This window comes from Nannobrachium achirus (genome assembly GCF_963921795.1).
Source record: "Nannobrachium achirus genome assembly, chromosome: 3".
NCBI classification, from domain to species: domain Eukaryota; kingdom Metazoa; phylum Chordata; class Actinopteri; order Myctophiformes; family Myctophidae; genus Nannobrachium; species Nannobrachium achirus.
In genome coordinates this window covers 51,559,384-51,585,524 of record NC_137812.1, presented here as the reverse complement: position 1 = coordinate 51,585,524, position 26,141 = coordinate 51,559,384, and the positions used below count along the sequence as shown (strand labels likewise).

Sequence of the window (26,141 nt, the reverse complement as noted above, 5' to 3'; positions counted from 1 at the left end):
AGAGTAGAAAATCAATGGTGAGACGAAAGAGGAGCCTGCTGGGAGAAGTGAGGATGAAGGGGAGCCTGAGTTCAAGGCTCAGTTCAATACCCGCCATAATCCCTGAGGGGTTGGGAGAGGAGAGAACGAAGAAGAGGAGAGAGGAGGGGAGAGGAGGAGAGAACGGAGAAGAGGAGAGAGGAAGGGAGAGGAGAGGAGAGGGGTTGGGAGAGGAGAGCAGGAGAGAAGGGAGAGGAGAGGAGAGAGGATAGTAGAGGGGCTGGGAGAGAAGAGTTAGCTGACAAGGATTTTGATCTCTGACTCCCCTGTGAGTCCGGGATCTCGGCCTCATGTCACACAAAGCCACACAGTCCTCCATCATCCCTCTCTTCTTTTTGTCATTGTGTCTCTCCATGTCTTTGTCCTCCCATCCCTCTCTACTGTTTCCTCTCGTCTTTCTGTCATGTTCTTCCATCCCTCTGTCTCTATCTGTCTTCCATCTATCTGTTCTTCTGTCTATCACTGTAATGACGGCTCAGCCTTCATCCTGATTTGGACGTTTGTCTCTCACCTTACTGCTTATTGCCTGTTTTGACCTCTTGCTTTTTCAAATCCATGTTGGTGTTTATCACGTTCCTCTCTTCCTCTCTAACAGACTTCTCTACTAACAGAGCTCTCTCTGCCTTTCCTACCGTGCTGTTGTCTTTAGACTGTAACTACCCTCCATTTTACACTTACAGGGCCACACTTAACATTATCGATCGCTGGCTTTTGGCTTTAGTGCAGCCTAATCCCAGCTAATGCTAATGAGGCCAGTGATCCACTCTGCGGTTTACTTTGGGGAGGACAGGGTTTGTAATCCACTGAAGAGGCTGGTTAATTCAGCTATAACTCACTATTATTAGTGACTTAGAGAGGGGATTTACAATGGAAACCTTAAACACTACCCGACCAGCCCCTTGCTTTAAATGGGTGTGGTTTAGTGTACATGTCTGAGTGAGTGTGTTTGTGGGAGCGTGCGTGCGTGCGTGCGTGCGTGCGTGCGTGCGTGCGTGCGCGCATGCTCAATGATATGCAGGAATACACGTGTATAACTCTTGAGTAGAACTGTACATGCCATTGGTTGAGTTGTTGAGATGACTTTGCTGAACGGTGTAATCCATGTCACAGCAATACAGAGACAAATAACATATAGTCATATTATGTCATAAAATGATTACCTACTACAAAATAACCATATTTAACATGATAAAGGTGGTGTCATTATATTTTCAGACACATTTTATAACACTACACTCACATGTTGAACTGAATAACAACACAGCTACCATATGTCTGACACATGTAAAGACAGTGTGTGTGTGTGTGTGTGTGTGTGTGTGTGTGTGTGTGTGCGCGCGCGCGCACTTGTGTGTGCGTGCGTACACGCCACCAGTATGGATGTCCATATGGGTTTGAGAGCAGGGCATCATAAAGAGGTCCAGTGGCTGGGTTATTGATGGTGGGGGGGGATATAGAGGAGGTTATGGAGGCCCCAGCACCTCCGCTCCCCTGCTGCCCTGTGCTGAAACAGCAGGCTTGGGTTTCATCCCCGGCCCCTGGCCCTTAACCCCCCCCACTACACCATCCCAACCAGGGGCCCCTCCTCCACTGCTCTTGTCCTGTTATTGTTTCACTTTGCGCAGGCCTGACCTCAGGGGCCGTGTAGTGGTTTCTCTGACCAGTTTGTGTGTGTGTGTCAAACACGCATAGTCTCCCAGTGACATTCACCCAGTCTCTCTCTCTCTCTCTCTCCCACACGTAACATGCATGCATGTAGTCTCCCCGTTTCTCACACGCACGCGCGCATGCGTGCAAGCATGTTTTATTAATACAGATAAAAGGGGGCAAGTTACATATGTAGCAACATGGACGGGGTCCTCCCCTCCTTGTCAGATGCATATCATTAACAAATCAATTAGCACCTCCTCCACCCCAGCGAAGGCTTCCTCTGCTCCCGTGTCTAAATCTAATTTCCTGCTCATTTTGCACGCTTCAATTTGGTCGTTTCATGGCTATTACATGGCTGTTCTGCCAGACCTTTGTACCAAGTTACTGGATCTTGTAGTGTTGTTAAATAAATGCTTTGAAAGCATACAGTACACACGCTTTTCACCTAGTGGCTATATACAGTAAGACATTGACCCAAACATTATTTTGCTCTCAGAAGTGTAGCCTTTTCTTGTTTTTATTTATTGTGGTGCACAGCAGCAGTAAGAGATGAGCACCCTCCAGCCTAAAGCCTTCATCAGCGTTTTGTATTTTATTTGCGTGCATTATTTCTTTTATTCTATATAAGACATTGCCCACGTATTAATTTAATTAATATGTGTCAAAGTCAAACAGCCACAATCACATGCAGTATGACTTCCAGAAGCACTCTGCAGGATAACATAACGTTAACATAACATATAACAGTGGATAAATGTAGTTTACCATTTTTCATATAGTTCAATATATTGTTTTATTCTGTTCAGTACTGCAAAGATACATTCTATGCCACACAGTAAATTGTGTTATTAGTGGATGCACATTATTCCAGTGTATTCATGCCTCGCTCTCTCTCCCTCCCTCCCTCGCTCTCTCTCTCTCTCTCTCTCTCCTCTCTCTCCTCTCTCTCTCCTCTCTCTCTCAGATTGCTGAGTCACACTATGAAGGACCACCTGGTGCGTGTGGCTAACGAGGCAGAGTTCATCCTGAGCCGCCAGCGGGCTGAGGACATACACAAACATGCTGAGTTTGAGGTGAGACTGAGACGCTGCGGAGGGCAGACACCCACACAGCCACACCCTGGCCTGTACCACCACAGGCACAACATGGCTGCACTGTTCATTAAAAGCTGTGCTCTGTAACTTTCTTGTCATACCCGGGATTCGAACCCATGTTCCCCAAACAAGTGCTGATTCCTTTTTTCTTCTCTCTCTCTCTCTCTCTCTCTCTCTCTCTCTCTCTCTCTCTCTCTCTCTCTCTCTTTTTTATTTATTTATTTTTTACCGATGAGCTAATAGAACATGCCTGCTTGCTCACAGGAAATAGAATTTTGACATTTGTCAACCAGTAGTGGTCTTATCAGAACACAGGATCTCTTTTTTGGAGTACATTAGCGATGAGACCAAATACAATCACAATGTTACTGTATGTCATATTGTACACATACAGACATACTGTACCATCCATATTGGTTAAAATAACAATGTATTCACTTAAAAATCAAACCCAGTTTGAAGTGAGCGGTGTATTTGAGTAGTTTGTTTCATTAAGCTGTAGCCTGTGTGTGTGTAGCAGTTCATTTTATTAAGCGATACCCTGTGTGTGTGTGCGCGTGTCTCTCGGCTGCTCAACAGCGCCACTTGGTCACGCAGCGGTATTGCAGCTCATACTCATACATAGTTACACACTTAGTCAAGCATTGGGAGTGTTTACACCACTCAAAAAATAAGTTGCATTGTGTAGCTTTATCTCTGAGAGTGTACAAATGTAAGCAAATAGACCCTTAACTCTTGAGTGCGAACAAATGTAACCTAATGTACCCATGAGTCTCCATTTGTACACTCAAGTTAAAATTAACACTGTATTACGGAACGCACATCAATGATATGCGTTGTTGCATAGAGCACCAAAATATGCAAAAACATATATGCTTACTGTATGTTCAAATGAATGCATGCTTCATACAGTCCATACACTGTATTGCACAGTATTTAAAAGTGACCAGCACCCAGATGTACGGTACCTTGACTTACAGAAACACAGACACACATTTCACGTCACTTGAGTAAATCACGTTGCTTTTATAAATACCAAAACAAATGAGGTTCTGTTTAAAGCAGCTCTGTGCTTGATGTGATTTCCGAAGTGTAAGATAACAGTACGAGTCTGCAATGGCAAACATTACAGCAGTGCAAGAAAAAAACAAAACGGCTTTAATTGGAGCCTGAGTAGTAATGTTATATATTGTATAATATGTAACGGTGACATGAGGCGTCGCGAGCTCTTTCCTCACCCCTGTACCGTGAAAAAGCTGCTTTATTTACCTTTCCCCGCTTTCTTTCTGTAAGCTCCACGGGAGCTCCAGCCATGTCCTACTGGGACAATAAAGTGTGTTTGTTGCTCTAGGCGTATCGCATTAAGCCTGCTTTGATAGGAGAGGTTGATAGCTTGATATTTTTGTGCCCTGTCAGGCCGTATTTAATTAACCCATTTAGGCCAAAGATTAGTGGATGCTTTAACCATTAAAAAATAGCAGATCTACAAGCTCACAGCGCGGCACCGAGTGCCGCGCTGCGAGCTTGTAGATCTGCTATTTTTGAAAAATCATGATTTTTCTTTGCAAGTCTTTGAATATATCTACTTAAAAGCAAACATTTGTAACTCAAATATTTGCTTCTGGGGAGTCCCTGGAACAACATATGTTGAGATGGGGGTCCGTGGCCAAATACCTGTAATTCTGGGGGTGCTTGACATGAAAAAGTTTGAGAACCACTGATTTAGAGGAAGGATTTAGAAGTCGGGTCAAAGATCGGGGTCAAAGATATTCATAGACTTGCACACATTTTCAAGATTTTTCAAAACTCGGTGCCGCGCTGTGAGCTTGTATATCTGCTATTTTTCTAAGGTTAAAGCATACAATAATGGTTAAAGTAGTTAAAATCTAACACGACTCGGGCGCGTTCCAGGTATTTGAGAGTTAAAACAGCTGAGAGGTAGCCCAGCTCGTTGACCCATTGGCTAGCTTAGCCCTGTCCGTTCAGCTTCCTGCTCTGTCACTGCGAACCCACAGAATAAATGTTTACTCTTCAAACACAACACTCTGCTGCATGGTAATAATGACACACTCGCTTTCTCACATCCAGTGGTGTAATGTAACTGGGTAGATTTACTTAAGTACTGTACTTAAGTACGATTTTGAGGTATTTTCAGACTATTTCCAGTTCTCAGTAGTTTCCACTACATCTCGGATCCGAATATTGTACTTTGCAGATATGAATGATTATATTAAAAAAGATACATTAAACCACTTTAGCCCTATTTTATACTTGGCTATTTGAAAATAGCTGATCTACAATCTCACAACGTGTCGTGTTGTGAGCTTGTAGATCTGTTATTTTCAAAGTATATTTTGATGTCAACACTTTCATACTTTTACTCAAGTACATGCTGAATTCCACTACTTCTTTTTTTTTTTTTTTTTTAAAGATTTGTTTTTGGGCTTTTTATGCCTTTATTTGATAGGATAGTAGACTGACAGGAAATGGGGAGAGAGATGGGGAATGACATGCGGCAAAGGTCGTCCGGATCGGGAATCGAACCGGCGACGCCAGCAGGCATCATAGCCTAGTATGTGGTATGCGCCTTGACCACCAGGCCAGCGGGCGCCCCTGAATTCCACTTCTAATTATAACAGACTATTTCTATATTGCAGTATTGATACCTTTATTTAAGTAAAACAATTGAGTGCTTTTTCCATCACTGCTCACATCTCACACTTATCCACCCACGTGCACACAGCCTCACGCACGCACACGCACGCACAAACATATACATGGATGCATGAGCACAAATTCACACAAGCACATACATGAACACGATGGACTTGCTACACTATACACATTCACATACCTTATGTGCATATATGCACACATGCACATGTTTGTATACTTATACACTGACTCACACACATCTATACACAGTCACACACATGGGTGTAGATTGAGCCTGGAGATCATGCTTGGCACATATCGTTAGCCAAACATGGTGTAGTTTTAATTTATTCTTGAGCCTCTCAGTCTCGCCACAGACTCTACCTCTCACCCCCCCACCCCCACCCTCTTTCTCTCCTCTTTCCTCCCCTCACCCCCCCCTCCCTGCTTCCCTTGGCGGCTCCCAACACAAACCTTACCATTCAAGTGCGGCCGCAGCACCACACTTGATATCCTGACCTACGGGCACCCTTGAAAATGCCCCCTGCCCAGCTCTGCACTGCTGCGCACGCACGCACGCACACACACTCACACACACACACACACACACACACACACACACACACACACACACACACACACACACACACACACACACACACACACACAGTATATGCACCACTTGGCTCAGTACGTCCTTAAACGTTCTTTTTACTCTGACTTTCAAAACTTGCTTTACACTTGTAAACTCTAAAAGACTTTAAATTAACTGAGAGAATAATTGAGTTTCCACTCATAACAAAATGCAGATTCTTCCATACAGATGTTCTACAGTTGAGCCGTTAACATCCTAATATGCCCTGTGGTATGTATAAAAAGGCTGAGCAGGCCCAGTTGACCTCGATTAGCTCAAGATGGCAAGAGAAAAAGACCTAAGTGACTATGAAAGAGGGTTCATTATTAGGGCACGGATGGCAGGAGCTTCACTCACAAAGACTGCTCAACTGGCTATAGTGTTTCACTAGGAACACTTTGCTCAATTCACTCTGTGAGTGAAGTGCACAGATCTGCATTTCGATCTGTGGGGAACGCATCAGCAAATACGTTCGGAAATTGTGCTCATTCAATGACCTAGCTCATGCATTAGTGCACTTTTGCTGTGGGACCCTTCCAAGGGAAGGGTCACTGCAAATCTGAACAATGTTATTCCGAGTTGACATGGCAGTCCATGTATGGACTGACATGCATGCATGTAGGGCTGTCACAATTATTACATAATCGTCTAATCGTGATCATTTTACATTATCGCAATTATTTTGTCATAATCGTCATAATCGTGAATGTTGAAAAATTTCAGAAATAGTGGAAATAGCAGATCTACAAGCTCACAACGCATCGCATCGCAACGCGTTGTGAGCTTGTAGATCGGCTATTTCCACTATCAATGTTATTTTTTAAGTAGTAAGTTGTCAAATATGTCAGTAATGTATTTGTATATTTAGGTTATGTGCCATGTCTACCATATGCAACTTCAAAGCCTAAAAGTCAAACAGAAATGTAATTATCAACGACAAATACACAATTAAATCGTTAATCGCCAATTATTTGAGTGACAATTAATCGTCATGTAAAATGTCATATCGTGACAGCCCTACATGCATGTCCAGTCCATACATGGACTTGCCTGCCACAGACAGACAAACAGACGGGCAACGTTGCATGTATGTGTGTGTGTGTACACACACACACACACACACACACACACACACACACACACACACACACATACACATTCTCACAGAAATAATTTCCTCCCCTCTACTGAGGCCCTGTCCATTATATTCCCTCTGGGGGTGTATTTTGCCACTGACAGGAATACGGCATCTGATCTTCCCCTCTCTCTCTCTCTACCTCTACATCCCTCTCTCTTTCATCCCTCCATCTCTTCAACCCCTGTCCTCTCCCTTCCTCTCTCCATCTCCTGTCTCAGAACCCTGTAGCATTAAATGCTGCAGACAGTCCTGAAGGACTCGACTGTGCGTTCAAACCCAGCGTCTCTCCTCCTCCTCCTCCTCCGGCTCTCGTCTTGCTCCAACCCCCCCAGCTTAGCAGTAAAATGTTCTGCTTTCTTTAAGGTTCAAGGAAGGGTCTCTCTTACAGTCGGGGCAAAAGGGGGGCGGGGACCCATGCAAGTGTTGAAAGTCCATCAGAGGGACGGGCCGGGGAGCGAATGGAGCGCTCACATGTCAGTAGTTCTGGCCTCAGGTTGCCGTGTTTCACAGTCTCCCACGTTCTGGGGTTGTCTGCTTTTTACGTCCGCCTGACTGGCAACACCCGGGGCCTCCTGACCCTGGGTCTGTACCCCGCCTCACTCTGGCTGTCAGTCATTTTCTTTTTTAGAAAGAAGCTGCACTCTGACTAAACTAGTTGCCCTGTAGTCGTCATCATCAGCAGAGCACCGCGTAGTCTGGTTTTAGATGCAAGATATGTGATTCGGCGGATTTCACGTAAGGGAGCAACTTAAGAAAAAGCTCAACATTTTTGGTAATAAATTCCAAAAGCGTCCAAAGGTGTGTGACTTGCTGTGTATAGTGTATACCAGGGGTCTTCAACGTTTTCAGGCCAAGGACCCCTTTGTTGAGAGAGAGATGAAGCGAGGGACCCCCACACCCTTTTCAGAGATTCCATATAGTTTCATTGTTTGACAGCACAATCATCAGTGTATTTTGGATTCATGTCAATTTGTGTTTTCAGATAACCCCGTGAACTGTCAATACTTAATCAACTTGACCTTTCACTCTTTACTTTTTTCCCCCTCTACACCAAACCTCTTTGCCAAAAATAGCCGACCTACAAGCTCACAACGCCTCGCGCTGCGAGGCATTGTGAGCTTGTAGATCTGCTATTTTTGGCTAAAGTTCTCAGAATATGGACACTAGGGTTTAAGTGGTTAATGTAAAAAAGGAGAAAAAAACATTTCTATCACACAAAGATTTGGAGGACCCCCTGTAGTAACTCCTCTGAGGACCCCCTAAGGGGGTGTACCTGATTTTACTGTCCCAAACTGTTTTACGCCATGCACAGCTGTGCTAGGCTGAAACAGGATTGCCGGCTGAGAGATGACACATACTGTATGTCATATATGCACAATACATGACAAGCTGAAATAAGCCTTTATTTCCTGCTATAGCCTGAAGCCATGTGACCTGTCTGTTCCCATATCCTCATCTCTCATCGCTGTACCTCATGACTCACCAGCATCAGAGCCTCTTTGTCCTGGCTCATCCAGATCAACTGTCCCCAACTTCCCAAATCGATCTAATAGACCGTTTGTCAGCCTTCTGATTGGTCCCTGAGACTCCCTGACTGGCCAACCAGAAAAAAACATTCACTTTTTGCTATCGGGGGTGGAGTTTGTGCAGTGGAGAATGTTAAATGTGGCTTTCAAAACTGTCCGCAGTGCGCGACACGGCGATCGCCCGGTACGGCCGCGATCTCGGCCGTGATCTCGCTCATCATAATGAATAAGCTTCAACAAACTAGTTCACATGGACCATATCAATGGTCTAAGAGTCACGATTGGGTACATATATTTTAAATGGGCAGAATTACGAAAAGCCAGCCTATTATGTGAGGTTAGGATTATAGTTCTGTCCTCTTCCTACCCAGGATGCAATGCGCGGTCTATTCTCTTTCTGATCCAGAGGATTAAACTAATTAAAACATTTATTTTCGGGGGGAAAACTACTGTTTTGCTATGTAATTACTGTACCTTTTTCTTCCCTTTTTATTAATATCACGTAGATGTGTTTTTTGTGGTACTTTATATAGCTGTAATGAGGCTATGAAGGGGAAAAAAATCCCATCCACTACCACTATAAAAGAATCTGCAAAGAGGATTCTGTCCCACTGGGATTAAACAAATTAAAACATATATTTTCGGGTAAACCCCCTGTTTTGCAATGTAACTACTGTACCTTTGTCTTCCCTTTTTATTAATATCACCTAGATGTTTTTCCTTTGGTACTTTATATAGCTGTAATGAGGCTATGAAGGGAAAAAAAATCCCATTCACTGCCACTATAAAAACAATCTGCCCAGGGTCAAATGTCCTATCATAGTAACAGGGCAGAATGGGGCGGGATTTGCAAAAGGGCTTATTGGTGTGGATTTATGTGGGTCCGTCATCTCTATTTGCCTTTCCTCTAGTCTTCTGTCCATATTTCCTGGCATGGTGTCCACCATGCGGGTCTTTCTCTGTATGTGTACGCTTCCAACCTAGATGGATCTCCTCTCATTAAGTTCACGCACACATCGAGAGACGATAACCACGGGCGCGGTTGATTTGATAGCATTCAGGTCATAGTTGTACACATAAGCTGCATTGGGTTTGTGTGCATTGTGCCGGGAGAGGAAGCTGGATGTGAACGCTCTCTGACATGTGTTTGGTAACAGAGTGCCGGCTGACAGGCTTCCTAGGAAACCAAGGACAAAGCTTCCACTTCTCCATTATTTAGTAGTTCAGCTGCTTTCTCCTCTTCAGGCTCAGGGCTCTGCTGTACATTGTTTTATAAAGACATCCTGGACAAGACGGCCCATGCTTTTTGGTGCCAGTGTGCTCACTTCAAAAATATCATGGGGAAATTAATTCCACTTAAGAATGTAGTTTTTAAGACCGTTTATTGTAAGAACTCAGTAATAAGAAATATTTTTGGAGCTGTGTGAAGCACAGGCTCCCTATACGTGGCCGTGTGGGTCTGTGTGTCTGTCTGTCTGTGTGTGTGTCTGTATGTAGCCTGAACTTCCTAAACTTCGGCACGCCACTAGTCCCACAGTTTTGCCACCACACACTCGCGCCATATGTCAAATCGACCGGCTTACTCGGGAATCGTGGGCTATTACTTTTCTAAGAGAAAGGTTCTATAGTTTAATTGATATTAATTTATTAGTGAATTAATTTTCCCCATTGACTTATAATGGGAATCGCAAAAACTCACATTCAATTATTTGTCTCTCGCAAACCATAGGGGCTAGAGTTTCAAGACTTGGAGAGGAGGTTCATAATGATTTCAAGGATTAAATAAAAAATAATTGTGTCATTTGGCCGCATGGTGGCGCCATAACACCCCACTTTACGTTTTGGCCTGTAACTCTTGAACCGTAGGTCGGAAAATTAAAAATATTTTTTCCCTGGATTCCTTGGGTCATGACGCATCTCCCCATATAGGCCACGCCCATTTGCGCCATGATAGATTTTCCGCCATCTTGAATTTTCTCCAAAACACACTTTTTGCTCCTTTTCCTACATATTTTCTTCAAATGTCACAAAAATCGGTACACATGATCCACACACACACACACACACACACACACACACACACACACACACACACACACAGCTCCACTTCACACGGGTGTGATTTTTTATATACCTTTGGCTTTTTACCCCCCTTTTTCCTCCCCAATTTAGTCCTTATGCCAATTCATTCCTCCCCACACACATGTGTGTTGTCACTGCTGTAGTGAGGAGCCACAACCGGGAGGTCGTTGAGCCTCCTTCGTCCTACACCTCCCGCCCAACACTCCCTGCTGACAGGTGCCGCCCCAGCGCGTAGGAATACGTGCAATGACAATATCACCCTCCCCATCGGCTTCCCTCCCCCAGAACACCTGTAGACCAATTGTGTTCGTATAGACCAGGGGTCTTCAACAGGGGGTCCTCAGAGTTACTACAGGGGGTCCTCCAAATCTTTGTATGATAGAAACCTTTTTTTCTCCTTTTCTATATTAACCACTTGAACGCTAGGGTCCATATTCTGAGAACTTTATCCAAAAATAGCAGATCTACAAGCTCACAACGCCTCGTGCTGTGAGGTGTTGTGAGCTTGTAGATAGGCTATTTTCTGCTAGAGGGGAAAAAGAGCAGACTAAGTACAGAGTGAAAGGTCAGGTTTATTAAGTATTGACGGTTCAAGTGGTTAAATATCTGAAAACACAAATTGACATGAATCCAAAATACACTGATGATTGCGCTGTCAAACAATGACACTATATGGAATCTATGAAAAGGTTGTGGGGGTCCCAGCTTCATCTCTCTCTCAACTAAGGGCTCCTTGGCCTGAAAACGTTGAAGACCCCTGGTATAGACGCTTGACAAAGCCGGATACACCACGTTGGATTTTAACCCACAAACTCCATGCTGGTGGGCAGGCTTACTGCAACAACATAACATCACCTTAAGATGATGTGACGCTATCACTGATTTGAGTTGATTAGAAAAACTATAGAAACTTTATTTGGAGAGTGACATTACAGAACACATAAATCACTCTTTAATTCTCATACAAAACTATGTACAAATTGTGCGATTGTAGTGTATATGTTACAGTTAGTTTGAGAAACCAGTTAGATTGGGAAATGAGCGCTTGTTTTTGTTCACCTGGATGTGGAAGAAGCCCTTGTCTCAGTGGTAGCTGGTGAATGCTAACCTGGAGAATGCTACTATGCCTAAACCTAACCCTAACCTCAGTAAAACTATGCCTAAACCTACCCCTAACCTCAGTAAAACTATGCCTAAACCTAACCCTAACCCTAACCTCAGTCAAATCCTAGTTCCCCGAAGGATGCACCGCCTGCTCCACGTTGTACCCAAAAACAAGCGCTCCTGTTCTCAATCTAACTGAATCTAACTGTGACATATATAACGGGCCACAGAATTGCAGGAAAGCCCTTGTTCTCTGTGTTTTGTGGCCGTTTTCCACATGTTTGAAAACCTTACATTTTGACCAGTGTGGCGGTATTAGCTGCATGAGCCCATATTGACTTTGTGTCGGTCATGCAGCCCAAACCTCTGTGTCATGACCTCTGAACCCTCCTCTCCTACAATACGCAACTAATTGAAAGCTGTAACTTTTATTTATTTTATTTCTGAAAACCGATTCGGCGCCAATTGTGGCAGCCTCCCTCCCCCCTTCCCAATTGTCCAATCAGACCTTGATCAGATATACCCCCATACTGTGGCTCAGCCCAAACTATGTTTCACGATTGAATTTGCCACTTAAATGTAGTTGCTCCTCGGTGACCTCTGAAAAGAAGTGAGCCGCTGATAAGTCAGGGGGGGGGGGCCTCTGATATTGCTGTATTGATTTTTGCCTCCATTCAGCGGGCTCTAGACCGAGCCTCCCTCCCGAGCCACACCGGTTTCATTTTGCACTGCAACAATAAAAATAACAGGCCAGGGAAACATCCCCCTGGGTGGGGTAGCGGTGGGGCAGAGGGGATTTGATATGTTTTTCAGCTATCTTATATTATTTCCCTACTTCAGGTCAGCCGGTTTGTGTACAAGTAAACATTCATAAATATATCGTCGTTGTCGGGTGGAAACCTCGTAATAGTCTAGTAATTCTAGGAAATAAATCCACTCAGGTTGGAAAAAATTGTGTTATTTAGTTTCTCAACTGATTCTGACAGGAAATTAGGTCTACTAGCCAGGATAAAAAATCTACCATAATCTGCTCACTGCAAATACCCACAGTGGCCAAATCAAGTTGGGCTCCCATCGACTTTCTATACAGGAGGAAAATACCCAGAAAAAAATCTGCTTTAAGTAGGATGTGAGGGGTCTAACTAGGGGTTTGTCATGATGCTGAATCCATTGCAAGCATTTGTTTTGCTCAAAAAACATTCCTTGGGCTAGAAATGGCCCCAGAAAATGATGGTTTAGTGATGAAAAGTGATGAGTCATCACTTTTCATCAGTTTTGTGGGCGTTTTCTGGGGCCAATGAATGTTTTTTGTGCAAAACAAATGCTTGCAATGGATTCAGCATCATGACAAACCCCTAGTTAGACCCCTCACATCCTACTTAAAGCAGATCTTTTTTCTGGGTATTTTCCTCCTGGATAGAAAGTCGATGGGAGCCCAACTTGATTTGGCCACTGTGGGTATTTGCAGTGAGCAGATTATGGTAGTTTTTTTTATCCTGGCTAGTAGACCTAATTTCCTGTCAGAATCAGTTGAAAAACTAAATAACACAATTTTTTCCAACCTCAGCTTTATTTTTACTGGACTATAAGTCCAAAACCGTTCGTTTTGCATGAATCATTGTAAAAACGATTTAAACCAGTGAAAACAGCCGATCTACGAGAACACAATGCCTCGTGTGCTTGCATTGCATTGTGTGCTTGTAGATCAGCTGTTTTCACTACTTCTGTGCGACGGCCTTGTATGATGAAGCAAAAAACGTACAAATCTGAAACTTGGAGATACGAGGTTTCTGCCCGACAGTGACGATATGAGTTACTGTTACACGTACACAGAGCAGGCAGGTCAGCCTGCAGGTAGCTACAGTAGTATCACTTCAGAACCTGCATCCTACTGCCATCCCATCTCTCTGTGTGTGTCTCTCCTCTCTCTGTCTTCCTCCTCTCTCCTTCTCTCCGTCTCATCGGGCTATACAGTATGTTGACCATCTAGCCTTTATTTAGAGGGTGGAAGTTAATGGCGAGCAGGGCATCAGAGGAGTGAATTATTCAATAGATAAAACCGTATTTATGATGGCTCTCTGTCAGAGTTCATATCCTTGAGACGGCAGTGATAGAGGAGTGCCTTGATGTAGATAACGTACATGCTCTCCGTCTGTCTCTCTCTCATCGTGCATCTCTCCTTTCTCTCTTCCATTCTCTTTCATCTTGTTTGTCTCTCTCTCTCTCTCTGTTTTCCTTTTGTCCCTTTTCCACCTGTCTGTTTTTCTTTCTCTCCCTCTGTCCCTCCCTCTCAGTCTCTTCTGTCTCTCTCTCTCTCTCTCTCTCTCTCTCTCTCTCTCTCTCTCTGGGAGGGGTAGAATTGAGTTATCTGCGGCACTGGGAGTAAGTTATTACAGCGGTCCCAGGGTTAGAACACAGATGAAGATAACTGGGAGGACTGGAAATCCAATTACCTTTCCGAGGTTCTCTATCTAATAGGATCCTTAATGTGCAGGAGATCTGCAGATCCACCACACTTTACAGGATGGACAGAGAGAGCGCAGTGGCGTCAGTTCAGAAAAAGCTAAGGTATGGCAACATGACTGGTGTCTTGCACACGCGCGAAGACACCAGTCATGTGCCATACCTTAGCAACAGGCGTGATACACTTATTTTAAGAAGTACATTCTATTTTTCCATGGTTTCTTGGGGTGGATATGGCAGCATGGAACGGTTGTTCAAGTGCAGCTAAACTTGGCATGTTAGTAAACGTGCCACAATTAACAATAATAATGCATTGCACCTGTGCAGCTGACCTGCGGAACCTGGGAATATACCATTTTGTCAAGATGGGGAGAATACAAGTGTGGAGAATATAATTATAATACCTTGTTAAAGTGACCATTTTGTTACATTTTGCATTTGTAGTTATTTTACTGTAATTTAACAACATAATAACCAGCACAGATAGACAAAGAGACATTCATGGATTTATATTTAAAAGCAACTTTTATTTTCCCCCCTGGACCCAGGGTATGGCAGCTGCATACCCCTGCCATACCCAATTGACGCCCCTGAGAGAGCGGGAGGGACGGAGCCAGAGGGGAGGCTGGTGTGTGTGTGAAGCAAGGAAAGGAAGGGAGAAAGTGATATAGGGGAGGGAGAGGGGAAGGGTGATAAAAAAGAAGAAAGGATGGGCGAGTGGGAGGAAGAGAGGAGGACGGAAAAAGAGAGAAATGGAAAGGTGTGTTTTTATGGTTCTGTTCATTAGAGGTGAAATGTGGCGCTCTGGAGCATAAGGGCAGATGAGAGGGGGCAGATAACTGTACCCCAGTCATTTCTTTTCCTCTCTGCTCTCTCTCTCTCTTTCTCTCCGCCTTGCTTCCACTAGGGATGGGACGATATGAAAATTTCATATCACGATTATTGTGACAAAAGAAAGAAAGCGATTTACGATATTATCGCGATAATCAAAATCCATTATCCCGGGTGGAACATTTGCCAAAAAAATAGCCGATCTACAAGCTCACAACGTGTCGCATCGCGACGCGTTGTGAGCTTGTAGATCTGCTATTTTTTGGCGAAGACATTTGATAGAGAGTGAAAAAAGGACTGTATCAAGTAATAAGTATGTATATTATTATAAGTACATTTTATCAATTATAGTGTGTTTAAGTGATAAACAAATAGCAAATAAAAGGTGAATTGATCCCAGTGCATGACGGAGGACAATATCACGATAAATTAAATCTCCACGATACGATTATCTTGAGTGTTTTTTATCGCGATAAACGATAATATCGCGTATCGTCCCATCCCTAGCTTCCACCCCGTCTCTTTTCTCATGCCTCTCGCTCTCTTTTCATAAAGCCTGTTTGCTGGGTGCGTGCCTGTTTAGATGGGAGTAATTGAATTGACTGTCTGAGAGATGCCATGAAAGCCCAGACGATAGCGGGCTAATTAGCGCCCGCCGTCATTGTTCCCCCTCTCTCTCTCTCCCCCTCCCTCCTCCCCTCCTCCGGGCCTGTAAAGTGATCCTCTCCTTCCCCTCCTCCCCCGCCCCCAAGTTAATGACATTAACATTGAGCTGATGCTCATTAGGTTTTATGGTCGTAGCTTTGGTCGTGAACGGCAGAGAAAGCCCGTGCATCTCGGAACACAAAGAGAGAGAGAGGGAGAGGGAGGGGAGAGGGGCATGGATGAGAAGTGAGTTCACTGGATCAGTGCATCAGTGCTGCTGTTTGTGAGGAGAAGTCTTTGTTGCACAAAAGGCTGTTTAAGATTAAATGACTCGGGGAGAGGCAACACGATCGCTAGAACAAAGGCTTATAAAGAGATATGCTCTCAAACGCACGCACGTGCACAGACAGGAATACATTCAGACATTCCACATGCATTTGTGCACACATGCACAACAACTTAGACTCATGTGCGCACACACGCACGCACACCCGCACACACACACACACACACACACACACACACACACACACACACACACACACACACACACACACACACACACACACACACACACACAGAGAACACCAAAAGCCCTGAATGCTATTTATAACATGTCACTCACAACCCTTTGAGTGACGGCTGCCATCAGCTGTAGCTAGCTGTCATGTAGCGGTCGCTGCAGTGATGTATAGCCGTCACTGTGGGTTGGACACACATCCCAATCCCTCCATCTGTAGACATAACAACACACACAACTAGGGATAGGACGATATGAAAATGTAATATCACGATTATTGTGACAAAATAAATCGCGTTTTACGATATTATCGCGATAATCAAAGTCCATTATCCTGGGGCGGAACATTTGATAGAGAGTGAAAAAAAGACTATCAAGTACGATATTATAAGTACCTTTTACCAATTATAGAGGGTTTAAGTGGTATGCAGCTCAGCAAATAAAAGTTGAATTGATCCCAGTGCATGACGGAGGACGATATCACGATAAATTAAATCTCCACGATACGATTATCGTGAGTGAGTTTTTTTATCACGATAAACGATAATATCGCTTATCGTCCCATCCCTACACACAACGTATCATCTCCGCATTGAACAGTATATTCATTGGAGAAAAAAAACAACAATATAGTATATAAAAGTGTTTAATATATTTCCATTGGAGCTCAAAATATATTGTATTCCTGAAGAAGATCCAAATGGATCGAAAACGTTGAAGCAATAAAACAGAGCTTAGTATTACCAGTGTTGCGGACTCTATCCTTCTCTTGTATTGCCGTTTGTCCAGCACCTGGGCTAGAGTGGATTTGTGCATGCACTATCACCCCAGCTCAAAATATATGGTCACTGAAGCAGGAGTGTCTGAAATCTATATATTTGGAGAGAAGGACTCCTGGTAGAAGCTGAGGGGAGGTGGAGAGCATGGTGAAGGGGAGAGGGTATCCCTCAGCTTCCCACTGTCTTGTCAGTGTAATGAAGTCCCCTGGTACCTCCAAACACCGCTCTCATCATTCTGTGTGACCAGCTGACCCCTGAGCTGTGAGGAAGACCTTCCTCCTCGTGGAGAAAGGTGGTGTCCGTGTCCACTCCGTCCAAACACAGTATAATGATGTCCTGTGCTTTATTAATCAAACAATCAGCGTTCCACCTAGGAAGGGCTTCATCGGGTCTGCGCAAAAGGTTGTTTTGGTCCAGCACCGGCTGTATGAAGAATTGTGGGGATGTGCTGATTGTCGCTGTTGGGCCTTGTATCGCCATATTTCATGTTTTCTTTTCTTTTTTCTTTTTTCCCTCCCAGAAATTGGTGCCCTAGTTTATACTTTGTCATATGACAGTGTCACACAAAAGTAGTGAAAATTGTAGATCTACAAGCTCATGACACATCGCAATGCATTGTGTAGATATGCTAAAGAAAAAATAACGTTAACATTTTGACAAAGTTCACCTGTAATGGCATGCACAAAAAGGATGCCAGTTTGAAGGTGGTTAAGTCTGAGTTGTACATTTTTTTTTAGAGCAGGGGTCTTTCAGTCCAAGGACCCCTTAGTTGAGAGAGAGAGAGATGAAGCAGGGACCCCCACAACCTGTTCATTGATTCCATATTGTTTAATTAATTTGACGGCACTGTCATCAGTGTATGTTGGATTCATCTACATGCTCTCAACGCCTCACAGTGTTTCTATCACACAAAGATTTGGAGGACCCCCTGTAGTAACTCCGAGGACCCCCTGTTGAAGACCCCTGTTCTAGAGCTTGTGACTGAACAATAACTCAATTGGATCAGGGTGCTCCGTTGGCACATGTCCACCACCACGGTGTCTAGGTGTTTGAGTGCATCCGTCTTGGCCAAGCATCTGCATCTGCATACCAGCACAATTTCCGGAGGAAAAGCCGGACGAGCAGGGCAACCATTGTTGGTACACTACCAACTCTGGGCTATGGTGGCACCTGTCAGTGGCAATATGAACCCACTGGCAGGTGAGCCAGTAGGTAAAATAGTAGTGGCAATACAGAAATGTGTTGGGATGGTTCATTGGGATAACGAACATTGGAAACAACTTGGAAATTGGACATGCCCCTAACATGGTTTCTGTTCCCTGACTCAAGCTGTATGCTGTCGGTCTGTTGTGTGAAAGCGTTGTTTTTGCTTCTTGAGCCATCAGAGATGAGCGTGTGATCATGGCACTGAATTTGTTATTTCTGTAGGCCCTTGATTCCTCCTCCCTACTCTTTAATTACGTATGTGAAATCACAGTTTGTGTGTTGCAGTAAATTTGTTTTCCCTGCCTGTGGCTGTCAGGCACTGTCATTTGTTGTCTGTTTGGTTACTGCTGTCTGTGTGGTACTTTCTTCTCTTGCCTTATGAATGTTGCAATAAGCGTTTCCTTTCTTATAGTGTTGAGTGTTGCTCACCAACAACACCTGGTTACTCGATTGCATTAAATCTGCTGTTTTAGCCACATTTCACTGAGGAGTATATTCAGCCTCTGCGGTGAATGTCCAATCTATTTCTGTTTGTAGACGTTCCTCCAGTGTGTTCACCCTTGAGATTGGCGCTCCTGTCTGCGCGTATTCATAATGTCGCAGAGAGAGAGACAGCGGCCACATGCAGAGGACGTGCATTTGTCATCTGGGTCGCGTCCTTCCTTCATTTGACTATTTTTCACCTCCAGACGACAGTCTTAACGCATACGATTTTTCAAGCGGCCGTGACCTTGACGCGGAAATCGAGTCGCAGCGCAAGGCGGTGGCAAACAATGCCAGACTGATGGTGGTGCGGAGAGAAGGACGCAGGCTAGTGAGAGAGGAGAGGAGAGGCTTCTGGGTAGGAGAGATGAAGAGGCTGCCAACCCAGCTTTGTGACCAGTCCATTACTGAGCAGTCACAGACAGTAGGAGGGGAAGAGGGGAGACAGGGGTGTCACAAGGGGGGGGAAAGTGGGACTGAGTTACTAGGGCCCAAGGTGGAGGGGCCTTAATTATTTTATACTTTAGCTATTGAAAAATAGCAGATATACAAGCTCACAGCGCGGCACAGAGTGCCGCGCTGTGAGCTTGTAGATCTGCTATTTTTGAAAAGTCGTGAAAATGCGTGCAAGTCTTTGAATGTATGTATTTTTTTAAGCGAACATTTGTAACTCAAATTTTGCTTCTGGGGGCGTCCCTGGAACTAAATATTTTGAGAGGGAGGTCCGTGGCCAAATACATATCATTTTGGGGGTCCTTCACATGAAAAAGTTTGAGCACCACTGACATAGAAACACGGGTTTTAATTTTTTTTTTTTTTCGTATTGATTACTCACGCCATGGCATTCAATAATATTTTTTGTATTTGTCGCAAGACAAAAACAATGTATTATAGTAAATTTACCCCCATTGATTCCGGATGGGGACCCAAATGCATTTCAATGGGGGAATCAATGGGGGTACATTTATTGTTATCAAATTATTGTCTTAGGAATGCAACAAAAACACAAAAATATTATTGAAATCAAGTCTCCATGGCGTGAGTAATCAATAGGAAAAAAAGGTCATTATGGGGATAAACTACTCCTTTAAAGCACAAAATAACGCAGTGAATCCTTGTACCCAGGGCCCAGAATGTGGTGCGACACCCCTGAGGAGGGAGAGAGATAGTTTGATAAGTGTTGCGCCTGCGTGGGCCTTGATGGCCGCTGGCGAGGTGGGGCTGATGCCAGCGAGTGGAGCTCGAGTTCAGCCTGGATTAGATTATTTGTCCCCCTGCTGCACTCGGGGAGTAGAGAGAGAGAGAGAGAGTGAGTTGGGGGGGGGGGGGGGGGGGGGAATCAATACTCGGCAAGCGTAGCATGACAGGGGCATCATTTCAGAATTGAAGTGGCTGTCAGGCTTTGTCATTTGGTGACTTTTGTTCGCCATTGTACTTTTAAGCCCTCATTTTTCTCTCCCTCCCTCCTGCCTTTCACTCTGCCCATTGTCTGAATTCCCCCGGTGGCGTTTTATGTTGCAATTTGAAAACTCGGGAGGGCAAGAGATCAAGTGCGAGGGAATCTCTTTGAAACCAATTGGTTGGACTGGTTCAGCATCTCCTTTTGTTTAGCGACCTCCTTCACCCCCCCCACCAATATCCCATCTTCCTTTTCATCTCATCTCATCCCCGTGTCTCCCACCAGACGCCCCCGTTCTGTGTCTGTTCCACAAGGAATTCCTTATTTGTAGCCGTGTATTTGCATTCTCTGATACACGACAAGGACATGCCTGATGTCTCGCCGTCCTCTGGACAGTCTCTCCAGTGCCGTTTGTAAATGAAACCCTCCGGGAGCGCTTGTCGGGCCAACGTGAGGAATTGGAGATGTGCCGCGGAGCGGCGTAGGCTGGAGTGAGACAGCGAGAGAGAGAGGGAGCCGTGCAGCTCTGTCGTGCCACCGATGTCAAGAGATTGCAAATCAAGCACTTTAATAACATCTCTCCTCAGCCTTTTGTTTCCGTCTATCCGTTCTCCACTGGAACCCTGAGTCCCGGGGTTTTGTTGTCAGAGGTAGGCATAGAGAGGCTACTACCACTGCCAGCCCCTGGCTCTGTCAGTCTAATTGATAAACACAGGACTGATATGTTGTAATGAGCCTCCGTTCTCCGGGCTATTACACTGGTTAACCCTCTCAACTCACACAGGGAGAGGAGGAGGAGGAGGGAGCTCAGGCATCTTCAGCTTGACAACAACAACAGCCTTTAGTTACGGTCGACGCTAGTCATGTTTCCATCCAATTTGTCAAGTGAATTTTTAGTGAACTGTCCAAATGAGGCAACAAAAAAAGGGGGTTTATGTACAGTATGTTTATGTCAGTGGGCTGAAGCAAATAAATGGGGCAACTGAATATAGAATATATTCATGCCAGAAGAATGTGGTTTAATGATGGGGGGAAAAAATTTGCTTACTTTATTTGACAATGTATTTACATGACTACTACATAATTTCAAATCTGAAAATAATCATAATAAACAAGCATTAGGCTGTATTCAAAAATGACTTTTCTATATTTTTCTATATTCTATATTTTCTATCAATTACACACCACATGAAGCCTTGAATTTATGGAGATTGTTTTGTTTTGTCACATTCCTGAGCTAATAATTTGACCAGTTCATTGGTCAGGAGACTCTGCCAGTCATCAAATTATTGGCTTAGGAATGTGACAAAAGAAAGAAAAAAAGGGCAAGGTATCGTGGGGTGTTAAATTGATGGAAAATAAGTCATTTGTTGGGTGAACTAATCCTTTAGGGAATACCTGGAAAAATATGCTACTTATATTACTAGTAAGACGCCTCAGGGCGACAAGCGACCTCGCCCTAGAGGGCGAGGTCGCGCCACAGTGATGTGGACCTCAGGTATGTGGACATCAGGGATCTCCATATATGGGCATAAAAGGGATTTGTTCCCCTGGCATATCTCCATATATGGGCATAACAGGGATTCTGTTAGTGTGACATCGCATTGAAGCCAGAGCGTGATGTCAGAGCGGCAAGTTCCCCTGAGGGCGAGGTCGCGCCACTGTGATGTGGACATCAGGGATGTGGACATCAGGGATGTGGACATCGGGGATCTCCATATATGGGCATAAAAGGGATTTGTTCCCCCTGGCATCACAGGATCTCCATATCTCCATATATGGGCATAAAAGGGATTTGTTCCCCTGGCATCACAGGGATCTTCTAACAGGGCATCATTGCGACCGTAGGTCGCATTTACTATCAAACCCTGCACAAAGTGTAAGTCAGTCCGTCAGTCAGTCTGTCTGTCACACCTCACACGTCACACTCTTGCCCTGCTCATATCTCCGCAACCGTTGCCCCGATCCATGCCAAATTTTGCACACACGTTCCTTACCTGCCAAACTACAACCTCCAAGGACCCCCGGAGCTCCAGGGACCCCCAGTTCCCTGGGGGACCCCCAGATGTAAAAAATGACCAAATGTGCTAAACTGACCAAATGACCACCCCAACGGGGCTGCTCACGGGGAATTCCCGGGGACCACCCACTCCTGGTGCTACAGAACGGATGCAAAAGTGGTGGCGCCCCCAGTGGAGGACCCCCTACACTGCAGCTCACATAAAATGCCGTAACTCCGGCTAGGAGCGACCGGGACAGCCGGGGCCGGTACCTATTCGTCCGCCTTGCGGCTGCCGGCACGGAGACCCCACCCCTCATTTCTCACATGGCCCTCTTCTAGCGCCACCATGAGGCCGATTCTTGCAAAACACATTTTTGGACACTGCTCCTACAATTTTTGCCCTAAAATCACGCAAATCGGTACACAGTATGAATCTCTCCCATATAGCGCCACCTCCAGGCCGAATTTTAAAAACACATTTTTGGACACTGCTCCTACAGATTTTGCCCTAAAATCACGAAAATCACTGCACAGTATGTCTACACTCATGTCATCAACATGGATCAGGAAGATTTTGGCAAAACACATTTTTGCCCTATTTGTGGAGATAAGTGACCTACGGTCGCTTATCTCCCGATTAGGGAGCCTTACTGGTTAATATTGATGACATCAGGGAACTCCATAATGGGCATAAAAGGGTTTCTGTTAGTGTGACATCACAGTGAAGCCAGAGCGTGATGTCAGAGCGGCAAACCCATTCTGGTAGAGTGGTTCCCCTGACATCACAGTGACATCAGAGCATGATGACATCATGATGACACATTTTTACAGTCTATGGGTTTGCCCATAGACCGTATACACGTCTACACGTACGTGTACACGTCTACACGCGGACAAGCTCTGACGTTTCTCATGGTAAACTGCAAATTATATTATCTTCTCATTCCAATATGATACATCAATGGTACAAAAATGATAACATTATTAAGGATAATTGTTCACCCAGTGCCAATTGCCTAAGCTGTAATCCTGGGCGCTGCTCTCCCTCTGCCAACCTGGGGAGATCTCTGAACTGAGCTCATGCTTCCTTCAATGCATGAGGAGTGAGCACGCCGCTTCTTATCTTATTTTAAATTATTATGGATTTTAAGGAAACATTGTTACAGAAAATTAAATAATCAAACACGGTCCCTTGACCTTTGCTGAATGTGATTTCAGAATCGGCTTAGAGACAATATAATAAATATAATTATCTCCGTTATTGCGTCATCACAACCGTGGAGCGCTGTTTACTTCCCCTCAAGAATCAGCATGGCAACAACACAAGTGTGTATTATTAAATTGCTTTACTTTGTCGTGAAAATGACTTGAAAACTTGATATGAGCAATTATATCCAGCTGACATTACTATGTTGGCTCTACATCACAACATTCAACTGTTCTTCTTGTCTGTTGCATGCATGGTAATAACATGAGAGAGGAGTCACTGATCTTCTGTGACGATCGTCTTGAGTGTTTAAACGGGGGCTGACGTTATTCTGTTATTACATCACTCTCTGTTTGCTTCCTGTTTGCTTCCTGTCGGTGGGATCATCATGGTAACAACATGACCGTGTGACACTGATAGCGGTTCAGTCCATTGTTAACGTCAGCCAGGGGCGTCACAAGGGTGGTTGGGGGGGGGGGGGGGGTGTCTATGGCCAAATACATATCATTTTGGGGGTCCTTGACATGAAAATGTTTGAGCAACACTGACATAGAAACATAGGTGTTTTCAAAAAAACCTTAGGATTTGAAATATTCAAATGTGAGCTTGTATATCTGCTATTTTTCAATAGTTAACTCATTCTGTGCCAATGACGGCTTATGACGTTTTTTTTTCCAATAGCCCTGTGTAGTGTGCCAATGACGGCTTATGACGGTTTTTGTGTTTTTTACATAGAATTTTTTTTTTTTTTTTTTAAAGATGTCAAAATGACCTGAGATCAGAGAGATGCTTTTCTCTGTTTGTGTGTTCGCTCCCTCGTTTAGCTGATTGAGAAAATGTGTGTTCATGTGTGTCCATTCTATATGGATGGACACTTTTTTTCATTCAAACAGCTCTATCTCTGGAACCATTTGTCCGATTGACAAAATTATTTTTGCCACTGAATCACAACAACTGTGTCTGTTTCTGTGGGGAAAAAAATTATAAAAAAAAAATCATTTTTTTTCATTGCATAGTAAAGAAAAACATACAAAATCTCGGCACAGCTACCTTGGAGCCATTTTGGCATCTGGCACAGAATGAGTTAAAGCACAGGGGCCCCACAGTGAATCTTTGTACACAGGGCCCAGAATTTGGTGCGACACCCCTGAGTCCATTGTTAACGTCAGCTATATGCATATATAGCTGACGGCCCGCTGCTGCGGGCCATATGCTCGGCTTTGAGTCGCCATCTTGCATAACGCTGCGTGACATTCTTGCCGTTTATGCGCACCCCAAAGTCTTGTATTCAGTCAGCGGACTGCCTGTATCCACCCCTTACTCCAACACACATCCCCGGTTATTTATTTGAGTCGTGGATGAATTGTGGGAGACACGGCTCGGTGTAATTGACTCGATTAATGCCAGCCATTATCATCCTGTCTCCAGCGGGCTGTCTCCTCTGGCGGGAGGCAGGCGCCCATGCCGCCCGACCCTGTCAGCCAGGCCACGTAATGGAAGGTGCTGCCCATGATTACAGTGTCGCAAGTCATAAAGGTCTCACTTGCCTGCTCGTTGTACCCCTGGTGGTGCTGGTGGAGGAAGTTCTGAATAGAGAGCTAGGATGGCAAGATGGAACAGATTGAGGTTCAAAATGAAGTTGTTCCAAATGTTAATGAACTGGCTGAGTTTAGGTGGTAAATGTGTTGTAGGCTATTAGAGCAGATTTGAAACCATGTTAAAACTCGGCACAACCAATCAAACGGCACAACTAGATGCGGTGTGTTTGAACACACGATTTAACTTTTTTGATGTCAAATAAAATACACATAATGACTTCATGGTAACTCCCAGAGTGGGCTTCCAGTTGCCAATAGCAACAGGCTCTGTGTTTTTCTAGTTTTCAAGATGTTTTTTTGTTTTGTTTTTTACACATGTACATTTTCACATGGTACCCTAAATGTAACAAGGGATTGATCTGTACATCTACTGTGTGTGGCTAAGTATCCTCCTAAATAAAGTTCTGACAGTGGAGATAGTGAGTGTACACGACCAGAGAAAAGGTTTAAGCTGTATAATGTACGATCTGTAGCTGTAGAATTTGAAGCCCCATAGAAGCGGTCCAAAATAAGTAAACCCAAGCAGTAATCTATGACTCGAGGTCCATGGAATGACCTCCCTAATTAGCAGTGACTTGTCTTTTCCACTTTGTAGCCAAAGCTCACTCCAGGTATTAGCGGCACTAGTTTCGCGTCCAGCCTTCTCGGGACTGTTGTTTTAAGCGGTTGAGTCTGCGAACTTGGCCTTTTTCTTCCCTGTAGCCAATGTTGGCCTGAGCTATGAGAGCAGCCTATTACGGCATGGAGGGTTTTTTGGGGGGTGTTTGGGCAGGCAGGACACACAGGTGGTGAAGTGTTTGTTTATGGTTATGACTGTGAACCCAGAGCTGCTGATTAGGACTGCAGACTTACAGGCTGGCCTCAGATTGCAGCAGCAAGTGGAAATGGACTGACATGGAGTGAGTCTGCTGTTGCGTTTGTTTAGGGGGCTTTGAAACGCTACAGAGCTGGTCGCTGTGGTGAAATGTTTGTTCACGTAATAATGCCTGAAATCTCGTATTCCCTCCAATATCTCATTTTATTATTTATCCGTGTGTGTATATATATAATACACACACACACACACACACACACACACACACACAC

The 26,141-nt window shown here is 44.4% G+C and overlaps 1 protein-coding gene across 5 annotated transcripts in view; it reads left to right on the top strand.

The window, feature by feature from the left end:
* The window catches only part of lrba (LPS-responsive vesicle trafficking, beach and anchor containing), a 359,744-nt gene that overhangs the window by 154,342 nt on the left and 179,261 nt on the right, over window positions 1–26,141 (top strand). For all 5 annotated transcript variants that reach the window (XM_080722061.1, XM_080722063.1, XM_080722062.1 and 2 more), the window contains exon 35: window positions 2,654–2,762. In XM_080722061.1, the coding sequence (XP_080578187.1) occupies window positions 2,654–2,762 (109 nt within the window). The remainder of the gene's footprint in view (window positions 1–2,653; window positions 2,763–26,141) is intronic.